General features: G+C 38.4%; 1 protein-coding gene across 4 annotated transcripts in view; it reads left to right on the top strand.

The window, feature by feature from the left end:
* LOC134648752 (Ca(2+)/calmodulin-responsive adenylate cyclase-like) overlaps window positions 1-12,693 on the top strand; it is a 104,906-nt gene that overhangs the window by 60,033 nt on the left and 32,180 nt on the right. For all 4 annotated transcript variants that reach the window (XM_063503273.1, XM_063503272.1, XM_063503271.1 and 1 more), the window contains exons 6-7: window positions 1,373-1,484; window positions 3,752-3,879. In XM_063503273.1, the coding sequence (XP_063359343.1) occupies window positions 1,373-1,484; window positions 3,752-3,879 (240 nt within the window). The remainder of the gene's footprint in view (window positions 1-1,372; window positions 1,485-3,751; window positions 3,880-12,693) is intronic.

Here is a 12,693-nt window from a genome sequence, read left to right as displayed (position 1 = left end):
AATTCAAAATTTAGATACATCACACGCGTCACGTCATATGATAATTCCGATAGAAGACCAACTGCTTGTTACAATGTCATTTCCACCATTTTGCTAAATTGGAAACTATTTGCGGCATGCTGTTCGTTTTGATATCTTCGATACGTTTTGTTTTGTCCGACGCTTTTTCCATTCGTATTTTTAATTTAACACCAAAATGAGCATTAGCTCACCTGTTATATTTTAGCGTCCCGTCATACAGTATTAAAAAATAGTTGACGTCTATTTTTTCATTTACTTATATAATTACCTCTAGCTTACCCGCCCCGATTATGTTTGACACTACGCCACCAATATAGGTAGGTACAGACTCTATAAAGTAATCATGTGCACGTAAATTTGAAGCTTGTTCCGGCGGCTTGAGTAACATATTACAAAGGCTACCTGTGCGCAAACTTTATCGAGCTTACTACACAACAATTTGATTAAACATAGCGTAGTCCTTTGAAGAAAATAATGCTTACGTACGTTAATATTAGTGTATCATCACGCCACGGCTTCGGCAATGCTGGAATCTTTTCATTGCGGATTATATACGAAACCACTTTGGCGCCTGCAACCTGGACATAAGAGGATTATAATATAGCTTTTCACAACATTGACGTATCGTGAACCGACTGAAACAGAATTATGCTTTTATGTTGCGGTACACGATTGAAATACGCGCCAAAGGTTTGTAACGACGTTTCGTGTTTATAGAGAACAAAGATGACGGGCGCGGGATGCCTATTGTTAATAACTCTCCTGTTAATGTTGGAGAGTAAAAAGGATCAAAGAGGCTAAACAATGGAGGTGCCTGATTGTAAGAATTGCAAAAGCTATTCGCGATTGTACAAACTGTATGAAAGCCAAAGGTCAGGTGTGTTGTCAAGCAACAAAGGAGGGCTGGGACTGCGAATTTGAACCTTATTCGACTTTGTATAACAGCCATTCTTTGTCATTAAATTACCAAGCTGTCCGCTCTGATCCGCGTATTTTAATAGCACGGCTACAGATGAAAGAATTTTGCCTAACCGTTATAAATGATACCGTAATAAATTGGGACGTCTTTGCCGTCGTTGGTAGCAACTGCTAAAAGTTGGAAGTTTTTATCTGCGAAGAAAAGGCATTTCCCCTTCAGCTTATTATTGTTTCCCGTTTCCATAGGATGGATTTATTGTGTAAGTCAAAATTACGAAGTCATTTTTTAAAAGTAAAACCATTAGGCATTAACCAAATCACATATATCCTGAGGAATCTTCGCCTTAAAGTTGGAACACTGACATTAGCTCCCTGGCAATCGCGTCGCGCGACAAATCAAACTGTTTGTTATATGAAGCTATGTTTGTTGCAGTATATTGTTTGCGGACATCGTGGGCTTCACGGTACTCGCATCGCAGTGCAGCGCGCAGGAGCTCGTGCGGCTGCTGAACGAACTTTTCGGCCGGTTCGACCAGCTCGCCAGCGTAAGTTACCAACTACGTTATTTGCTCAACTGGCGAGATGAAAACGTGGAGAATAAAAAATTATTCAACTCTCCATTTACCCATCGCTCCCGCTAATGACATTATAGTATGAATTTGTTGACCGCTAATGACATTCTAGTATGATTAAGCATTATTTGAAAATTATAAGTCTTACTTCTAAAGATCTTGGAAATTCATAAAATATACTAGCGCTGGTGTTAACACCGCGAATCCATCAGGAAATCGAATTAAATCGAACGCAGCATCCATCAGAAAAATTAAATCGGGTTCGAGAAATAATATCAAGGTTCACACTTTCGAATACCCGTGTACAGAATAGCATTGAATTACTTCAGAAATACCAGCTGCCGGAAATATGAAAATCCAATCATTACAACAAGAGAGCATTCGAGAGGTACCGCGTCGGCTCATGAATTTTGTACGGCGAATACATTGTAGGCGCCTTCGTAAATAACGTACAAGTTTTGATTGGCTGATGGCGTGTTGCCCCATAAATATTTCTGTTTTAAACCGAATGCATGAGTTCCACAATTTTACGTTTACGTGTGTTATCAAAATAAATCGAGTTTTAATCATGTTGGTAAAACATATATGTAGGTACCTACGTGGCTCGTATTATTTAGTCCTTTTTACGATATATACCTAGGCGGTACGACCGTTCACGGGCACGACATTTCAAGGGATGATTAAAAATACATTTAAATTACGCAATCGTAAGCACGCCAGACGCGAATGAAGTCGAGGGACGAGCCTGTTAGATTTATATGTCCTTTTAGGCTTTTTAAAGCTTAAATGAGGAGGGTAACATTTTGTCATACTATCCTATCCATGGAAATAGCTTAAACTTAGTTCTGATCTTATACTTCAACTTTTAGCCAGACCTGTACTTACATCACAAAAGTAACATCCTTTTGCTGCGTGAAAGCGAATAAAAATACAACATTATTATAGGACGATACATGTAAAAGTAAATAACAATGAAGCATGATTCCGCTAACCTCGTTACTTGGCAAAGTTTTCCGCTCTAGTGGTCAGAGGATAGACAGGACACGGTTTAGTTTCCCGAGAGAGTGGTAATGCTGCCTCCGGGGACTATTTATCACGGAGCTAGTCTCTACAGCGAAATTAGAACTGTGTTAACGTACAGGCTGTCTGCTATGGCAAGTTACATGATACATAATAGAAGAGTGTGTCTAAACTCTAAAGCGAAAACATTCATAAGGGACATTCCGCCAGGATAACAATTTGCGTCGGGGACGTGTTGCGTATGGCAGCTTAAATCAGTAGGTACAATATTATTACTCGTATGCCAAATATCGACTTCTTAGGAAGCATCACGTAACCTAGACTATTGGTGGAATGCCCCAAAAGTGGTGTACCTATTAAATGTTTATTTCATTGTTAAATATGTTAAAATGAAATTACACATGAAACAAAAAATACTGACAATAAAAATTACTTGCATTTTCGAAACGCATTTGCATATTAATTGTCAGGTGCATTGCTGCAGCTAACGAGAAGTTATAATTTACAATATTACTTACATTGATCACAATTCGCAATTTGAGCAACCAAATTCTGCGTGTTCGTTTACGGTCCTGACCTGATGACCTATTGAATGGCATTGTTTCAAATCAACATAATGTTCTACGTGTATTGTATTGTTTACGGTACAACAGTTGTTACTAGTTAGGTAGTGTTAAAAAATATTTGTGCTGCGAACACTACTTTCGTATTTTAGAAGTGTAACTTTAAACAACACTAAAGCAACAGGTCTATAATAAATTCGGAAAAACTGACTTTAACTAAATCGCATAGACAATTAGTTAATAGCTCCAAACTAAATTCCAGCGTCACATAAACTAGCGGCTTGTCTGATTTCCATCATTTTATTTGTTATGTGAAGACAACTTTCATCAGACGAATGGACTCCTCGCCTACAGTTTGTTGTAATTGTACTAACGTGTCAGTTTTAACTTTTAACTATCTCAATTATACTTATGCAACAATTGCAAAGTGAGCAATTTGCAGAGCGTTAACGCGCCGCGACATAATTTGTGTCGACAGCCAGACATTTAAGTATGACGTTTTATGTTTCTGTCCTCTACTAAATCCGTTAGTATTTACCTTGTTACACCCTGAAATACGTTGCCCGACATATGGCTAATGTGGCGAAGATCGGAAGATTTTTATACCCAGTTACACAAAGTTTGCATGTTATGTTGTATTGTTAATTTTTGTTTCAGGACAACCACTGCCTCCGCATCAAGATCCTGGGCGACTGCTACTACTGCGTATCCGGGCTGCCCGAGCCGCGCTCCGACCACGCGCGCTGCACCGTCGAGATGGGGCTTGACATGATCGACGCTATCGCGTAAGAACCTTATTTCGCACTAGTATGGTTTTAGGATGACCACTGCCTCTGCGTCAAGATCCTGGGTGACTGCTACTACTGCGTGTCTTGTCCACTCGCGTTGCATCCTCTTGATAGGGCACGACGTGATCGACGCGATCGCTTAAGAAACTTTTTATTTCGTGCGAGTATGGTTTTAGGACGACCACTGCCTGCACATTAAAATCCTGGGCGACTAATACTACAAGGTACGTGTTGTGACCTCTCACACTGCACCGTCGAGATAGGGCTCGACATTATCGACGCTATCGCTTAATCTAACATCCTTATTTCGCACGAGTAAGGTTTTAGAACAACCACTATCTCCGCATCAAGATTCTGGGGGACTGATACTATTACGTGTCTTGGCCACTAGCGCTGCACCATCGAGATGGGCCTCGACATGATCTTTTATATTTTTGATTTGTTTCTAAGTATTTTTGTTGAATTTTTCAGCTAAAATTATTGAGAAATTGAGTACATATTTAGATTACGCTTACGTGTTCTCAAGATGTCACTTTTACGTCTGATTGAAAATGAACGTACAAATTAAAATTATATTCCTCTTACATGGGATCCATAAAAATTAAACAGGCGGTATCGACGTAAACGAATATTTATGAACCTGTCAGACGGACGTCAAGTGCAGGAGCGGATGGCAGTGACGACAATAAACTACAGCCTATAGGTATACTTTACTGCGCGCTCACAAAGGCTAGCTTGATTGCGATTTCGCCTTTTCGTATACAATAAACTCAATAAAGTCCCCGTACCCCGCCAATCCCTTACAACTTTTGATGTCGGTCCGGAAGATATGCTAATTTTTCGCAAACTAAAAGGATACGTGCGAAAATGTGTGTTATTGTTGTTTGAATGTGTACCTACTATTAACATATAGGTACGGATAAATGTTGTAGTAATCAGCCTCAAACTAATGTATGTGCGTATTAGTGCGTTTTACCTACCGCAAAATCATTAAAAACATAACATTACGACTATTTAATTGACACGTTACGATATCCAATCAGATTTCTCTAGGTCAAATCTTCTGGGGCTTTTATAAATAATCAGCAGGGCACGGTTGAAAGCGGTGCAACGGGCTGGAGCTCGCTCGTGCGTCTTCATCAAAGGAGCTAAATATACCAGACCAGGGTGGTCTGAACCGCTGAAGGTTAATAGGCCACCAAGCCCACTGCGTCGTTAAAACTACTTCGTGTTCTAAATATTTTGATATCATTTAACACATTTAAACAGTCGTTAAAATGCAATAAATTTAATAGTCACACTTATTTCTGAATAGGGTTGTTTCTTGTAATTAAATGAAATTGTTTCATGAAATGAAATGTTTATATAATATTTATTTAAAACTTTTGCGTCTTGAACACATATTAACTCACAATATCTGGGTGACCGAGCTTCGCTCGGAAAACATATAATAACTCGGAAATGCGCGTTTTCCCAGAGATAAGACCTAGCTAGATCGATTTTTCGCCCCCGAAAACCCCTATATACCAAATTTCATCGAAATCGTTAGAGCCGTTTCCGAGATCCCCGAAATATATATATATATAAATAAATAAACAAGAATTGCTCGTTTAAAGGTATTAGATTTATGGACGGGTCTAATGCGAAATTTATTCAATTACCTTAATTTACCGACGTTTCGACACAGGTTTCACTGGTCCTGGTCGCGGCTAACCGCGGTTAGGTTAATTTCGCGTTAGACCCGTCTATAAATGTGAGTTAATATGAAGTGTTTATTTCAAAATCAACAGAAAAAAAAAACATTACAAGCATAGGTATGGTACCTATACAAAGTAATTGCATACGTAGTAATACATTTTTCATAAATACTAGCTGATTTGACTGGCTAACCTATCCTAACCTAACCTAACCGCGGTTAGGTTAATTTCGCGTTAGACCCGTCTATAAATGTGAATTAATATGAAATGTTTATTTCAAAATCAACAGAAAAAAACATTACAAGCATATGGTACCCAAACAAAGTAATTGCATACGTAGTAATAACTTTTTCATAAATACTAGCTGATTTGACTGGTTAAGTTAAGAGTGGTTAGCATACTCTAGTCTATCGCGGTCTGGCTTTAAATTTATTTCTGCGCTTGGTTAAAGTTTTCCCTTAAAGAGTCAGAAATGTGTCGCATCTGTACGGCTACCATCAGTTTGGCACTGACATAAACGCCATAATTAACTTTCTATACATCTCGCTCGTACTCGCATATTAGTGCGAACGAGATGTATAGAAAGTAAATTACGTTCTCGATAGCGTATATGTCTGTTTTGACACTGTCAGTGACTCATGGTACGGGCTCTGAATGATAAACGGCTGGGTAATTTATAACGTTTTTTATAAATTAGTGCGGTAGGCAACGTAGGCAATCAACACCGGGCGACTGCCGCCGCAAACCTCAGGCGCGGGATGGCATTTCAGACGTCTGTCCGCCTTCTGAAGTGTTATTCTCATCGCTCACTCACAACAAATGTTCAGGAAAACCAGTGATATCCTTCGTTATTTTATTATTTCATGTTCATTATTTTGTCTACTTTGTTTCTTTTTTCGGAAATTTCTGAAATCAGAAGTTGGGTATATGCCTTTTCTTATAGGTTGTCACAGATTCCATTAATCGTCAGCGTCCGCTCGCGCAACCAATGGGAACACTTTTTCCACATTCCACACCCTTGTTTACTCAAATACTTCCACCGTCAACATAGATTCGTACTCCAGCCCACGCATTCATATAATAAAGACATTATTTATTGCGAGTTGTTTCTGCAGGTCGGCTGTAAATCTAAATTTATAGCCACTGACTTCCAACAAGGTTAAAGTGATGGTCATTTCGTTAGCAGGCGTTTGAAGAAATTGCTTCTAAATTATGTTTTTTTATTAGTGCAGTTTGAAGATACAAAGCTTTTTGTGTCAGTTTAGTTAGAGTCTAGAATTTGAGTATTGTCAATGGAGCGATACGACGAAATTGCTCGTAATTCAGTTACACAAAAGTTAAAGTACCTACCGGCATTCTTAATTAATTTCTGTAAACAAATGACGTAAGGCATTAGATACGTGTCCATAATGTACTTATGTAATTTATGCTAACTTGTTTACTTTAGATGGAAGTTAATCTAATGTAGTCATCACATAAATAACCTTGGTTCCAAAACTTTCATTAACGTGGAGCATGGGGTGAACTGTGTAAGCCTATGCTTATCTGACTTACCTACCTTTTGTTGTTTAGACAAAGGTTTAAAACTCTTTATAACGAACTAGCGACCCGCCCCGGCTTCGCACGGGTTGACAACTTACTTATACATAAACCTTCCTCTTGAATCACTCTATTTATTTAAAAAAAACCGCATCAAAATCCATTGCGTAGTTTTAAAGACCTAAGCATACATACAGACAGACAGACAGACAGCGGGAAGCGACTTCGTTTTATACTATGTAGTGAAGTGATTTGCAGCCTCATCTGTTATTTGGTTCAGTTTACCCCGTGATTCGATAACGTAGGACCACTAGGACCTAAACCTTTGACCCCCCTTTGTTTGTTTTTGTTCTTCATTCATGACCAATATCATTGCTAGGTACACCACCTACCTGTACCTAGTATTGAGCGCCGAGGAGGTTTAAATTCACGACCATCCGTGGTTTGTGTTTATTTACATGCTAAATAGCGGTTCGAAAAACTCTAAAATTGCGGTTCGGAAATCGACTTTGATTACAATCTGTTAATTGAATTACAAACATATTTATAATTGTTTGTGTTTAAACTATCATCTATGTTTTTTTTAAACAATAAACACTTTGCTCTTGACCCGAATTGTATCCTTAAAATAATGCAGTGAGTAAGTTCGGCGCATCACCCAATGAGTATAATACTGGGATGTTCCCAGTGTATCGCTAACCAGGCAAACGAGCTTCAATTAACTCTGCCAGTTGTTCACAAAAGGCATATAAATAGATTAGTGGCGTCAACATATGTCCGCTCCAAGCTTTAGTCACAGAGGACTGGGCTAACAGAGCAACATCTTCGTTAAATCGCAACAAGTAGACGAGCGTTTTCCAAAAAAAGTGTACATGTCAATCATGTCTTCAAAATATTGACTTCTTGGGCTCATTTTACTCAGAATCATTTGTACATTCACGCCTCATACATGAAAAAATGTGTCCCAAAGTTTTGTATGAAAAATTTTTTTTCCAGTGCGTCACGTTCATACAAATAAAAAAAAAATCATACAAGAATGTGACGATCAGGAAAGGAAATTTTTGGACACATTTTTAGGGTTCCGTAGCCAAATGGCAAAAAACGGAACCCTTATAGATTCGTCATGTCTGTCTGTCTGTCTGTCTGTCCGTCTGTCTGTCCGTCTGTCTGTCCGTCTGTCTGTCCGTCCGTATGTCACAGCCACTTTTCTCCGAAACTATAAGAACTATACTGTTGAAACTTGGTAAGTAGATGTATTCTGTGAACCGCATTAAGATTTTCACACAAAAATAGAAAAAAAACAATTAATTTTTGGGGTTCCCCATACTTCGAACTGAAACTCAAAATTTTTTTTTTCATCAAACCCATACGTGTGGGGTATCTATGGATAGGTCTTCAAAAATGATATTGAGGTTCCTAATATCATTTTTTTCTAAACTGAATAGTTTGCGCGAGAGACACTTCCAAAGTGGTAAAATGTGTCCCCCCCCCCTAACTTCTAAAATAAGAGAATGATAAAACTAAAAAAAATATATGATGTACATTACCATGTAAACTTCCACCGAAAATTGGTTTGAACGAGATCTAGTAAGTAGTTTTTTTTTATACGTCATAAATCGCCTAAATACGGAACCCTTCATGGGCGAGTCCGACTCGCACTTGGCCGCTTTTTTATGTATGAGGCGTGAATGTACAAATGATTCTGAGTAAAATGAGCCCGAGAAGTCAATATTTTGAAGACATGAATGAAATGTACACTTTTTTTGGAAAACGCTCAGACGAGCTAAGTTCCTGTACGTAATAAACCCCTGACAAGTCACGTGAATGACCAGTTTATATAGATGACATGCAGCTAGTATGCGAATATACCTAACCGATATGTATGTAGTAATAACTACAGGTACAAAGGGCCTAGCCGAGATACAATCGTACATCGACAAACGCCAAACGAATAGGAAAATGTATCGGGATGACAGATGCTACAAATAATCACGTGAATATATCCATACATTATTTAACCTTTTCGCAGCCATAGACTTGATATAAAGTCAGTACATTTCGTCCCCCACACCCCACAGGCCACGACTTGATATGTTAAACGGGTTATCTACGTGTTATTTTTGACATGGCGTTGGTGACATTTTATTACTTCATTGACGTGGCGGCTAAAAGTCAAGTTTCTCTGCCAATTCAGCCCTCTGTACTACCGTGTTACTTATTGAGACGATATATTACATTAGGCCGATACGAACTGAAATAGCAAACATACGGGTGCAATAACGTGCATGCGGCATCCGGCAAACAATGTCGAGGCCGAGGATTACGGGCTCGGGCCCACGAAGCCCCACTCGCAAGGATTATGAAGTAATCCCGATTACAATTCACGTAACGATACTTAATAATAGCCGTTTAATTAAATATCCAATTATCCTTCTTATATTTAACAAGGCCATATGGAGGTAGTCCTTAGAGTCCACTTTTCTTTAAATTTGATTAACATTTAACATGTAAGTACCTACAGGCAAAAAACATCGTTATTTTAAGTTACGCTCCACAAGAAATGATTCTTGGTGGAACTTTGAGCAATTCAGATGTGCAAGTTCACTAGAAAAGCAGGAAGTTTTCATAAGCTCGTGAGACTTTTATTTAAGTCATGCAAAACGCCATTGTTGCTGCAAATATGCGATGAAAACTTTACATAAGGGGTGATTTTTAGTATGTATATTAAAATTAGGTCCCTGTTTTATCGCCCGATAAATCGAATGTCAGAACTGAAAAAGACGATTCATTGTTCGCTCGGAAAAGCCACTGGACGGAGTTGGAAAAACTAGGACTCTGTGATAGATACCGTGCATTTAGTTGTACTACGTTCGTATAGTTTCCTATAATAATTCTCTTAAATAAATGCCGTACTTGAAATTTAGTGCTGGCAGGAATTCGTTTACGTCAGCGGCAGTACCGCTTCCGTTCGTGAGAATTCCTGCTTCCAGGATAATTTACGTTTTGCTTACGATTATATTTAATATGCTACAATGTTGCTAAACTCCCATTTATATAGGCGTTTACAATTCATGGCCTGTTTTAAGCTAACATGGTAATTTTACACTATAAATATTTCCTATGGGAAACGGGGTATTCACGAACTGAAAAGAGTCTATTTCGGCTGTAAATGCGTGAATTGATGATACTGTAAGCAATGTGTGTCGTCAACGTCATCGAGTTCCGAGTGAGAATGCGGACTATACCTACTAGTAGCAGTGACACTGTGTAAAGCAAGCGAACTCGAACAAGAGTAGATCGCTATTATGGCGTGTAGACCACAATTAAACTCGTACCACGTCCGTTACTCCTTGAAGATGGCATGTGCAACTATGTCGAAAAGACAGGAACTCATAAAAAGAAATATACCTATATATATACATGGTAAATACCACGTTTTCAATAGTATTTATAGTCCATGGCTTTTAGTTTTAAAATATGAAATAGATCGATTTACACTCAAACGGAACAATGTTAGTGTTATGTGTGTGTATAATCATAACTTATGATTATGAGCCCTAGGCGACAAATACTATGAGCATAGAAAACTATTAAATAACTTGTAGAACAAATATTCGTTCCTTCGTGAACTAACAAGGTAACAAGTTTCTAAGGGAGGGTCACTACCGACCCGGCTAAAGTGGCACTTTATTGTTTCAAATAATGTAGATCAGTGTGTAAACAAGTTTTCGTTTCGTCCCAAGAGCAAGTGATCCGGGTAATTCATACCTATTCAGGGGGTGGCGCCGTATTTGGCATGTGTCGGAGAACGAGAGGAGGGCCGGAGGTCGCGCGAAAAGGCAACCTAATATGCCCGATATTCAGCGTTTGTGATGTACTTCCGCTTCCACTCATTACATTAAAACACAAATTTCCGGCGCAGAAATAGCGCAACCTTATCTGTCTCCAAGATTTTCTTCCATAAAGCTGAAGCGAAAAAGGGGTTCAGTAATTGACTTCCGTTAAATCCCTGTTAAGCCGAAACATCTGTTTCCCGGCTCAACTTTGCAAGCTTTTCGTCGCAGTTATAATTATGAGTCATAATTTATGACAAAGCGAAATTAACATATCCTAATTGTGTTAGGCGGCCTCGGTGCGGATCGGCTCTTGTCGGCCTACGTCAATTTAGGATTATAATTCAATTTAGTTCGGCACATCACATCAGTCCGTTTACCTACTGGATACAAATTACGTATAAATCGTAGTCGTTTACCTACTTAAGCCCTATTTGGCGAGCCAATTACTCACTCAGCATAGTATTTTGTTTTACACTTAACGGGATGTTTATTTTATTGGTCTCATTACACATATTATAGTAATTGATGTCGCTGCATACTTTTAAAATAGTTTACCTTTTAAGGTTGAACTTGGTAACCGATCTTCCAATACAGATTTGTAGCTTGAAGTCTGGAGTTTGTAGACAGAGATATTTTATTAAGTAATCTCAGTTTGTATTGGGTTAGAAGACAGTTCGACGCTTGGATATTGGATTCCGGTACTCTATACATATTTATACATAAAACCGAGCTTCAACAGTAACTTGGTTTGTTTTCACAGTCCATATATATAGTATTTTGCAACCTCAAACAAATACTTAAAACTTCTAAAATTCTACAAATTAGGAGTGATTGTTTGTCTGTAGCGATATGATGACAATTAAGTTTGCAGGGGTCCGGATAACGGATAACCCATATTTGCTCGAGTTTCCTTTCAGTTAGCATGGCTTTGGCTGTGCTCTTGACAGGGAGCCACTGGAGCGGAATACGGCTGTCTATACTCGTAGGGTAATAATTCTTGTTGACCTACTTTTACTACATTCCAACACAATGCCCAATTAGATCATTTCCACAATAAACCTACTCCACAATTTTATCGTTTACCGATTCCTGAAGTGACGCTTTCAAAATAAATGCGGCTTTTGGTATCCATTTCATAGACAATTTGTTTCGTTAAGGAGTAATAATTTTTGGCAATTAAAGCTAAAGGAGAATTAAAGCTAGTTCAGTCGAGGCTCTTCATTCGGTCCTGCGAATCTGCCGTCGTCTGCTAATGAAAAATTATGCGCGTCGAGTCTGCGACTTGATTAATTTATGTTACGTTAATTGCTCATCTACTTAATTAATTTACATGCGTTCATTTAGTAACCTCACACTTATTGCTTGTGTTTTGAAAGCGGTCCCGAGTTAGAACGTTGGAACTGTAGTGGATATAATATAAAATTTGTTTAGGAACAATAAATAAGTACTAAAGGTACTTATACTGCTTCTGAACACCATAAAAGTAATAAGCCATCGTATGTCAGGCATTGTGTCGATTAATAACAGACTTCGCGATGTTACACTTTTCATGAATCAAAACGGTCGTAAAAACGCTATAACCTCGTTTAATTTGTCGCCAGTAAACCCAGTTGTGGCTGTAAAAATACGCAGTTAAATGAACTCCAGCTAATTTATCACGATTCATAAATAAGTGAATATTAACTTTGTTAGATTACCGTGTAATTAATAAGTATCGACCTATTAATAGGCCCGCCAGG

Source organism: Cydia amplana, chromosome 6 (genome assembly GCF_948474715.1).
Source record: "Cydia amplana chromosome 6, ilCydAmpl1.1, whole genome shotgun sequence".
NCBI lineage: Eukaryota > Metazoa > Arthropoda > Insecta > Lepidoptera > Tortricidae > Cydia > Cydia amplana.
This window is presented reverse-complemented; position numbering and strand designations above follow the sequence as displayed.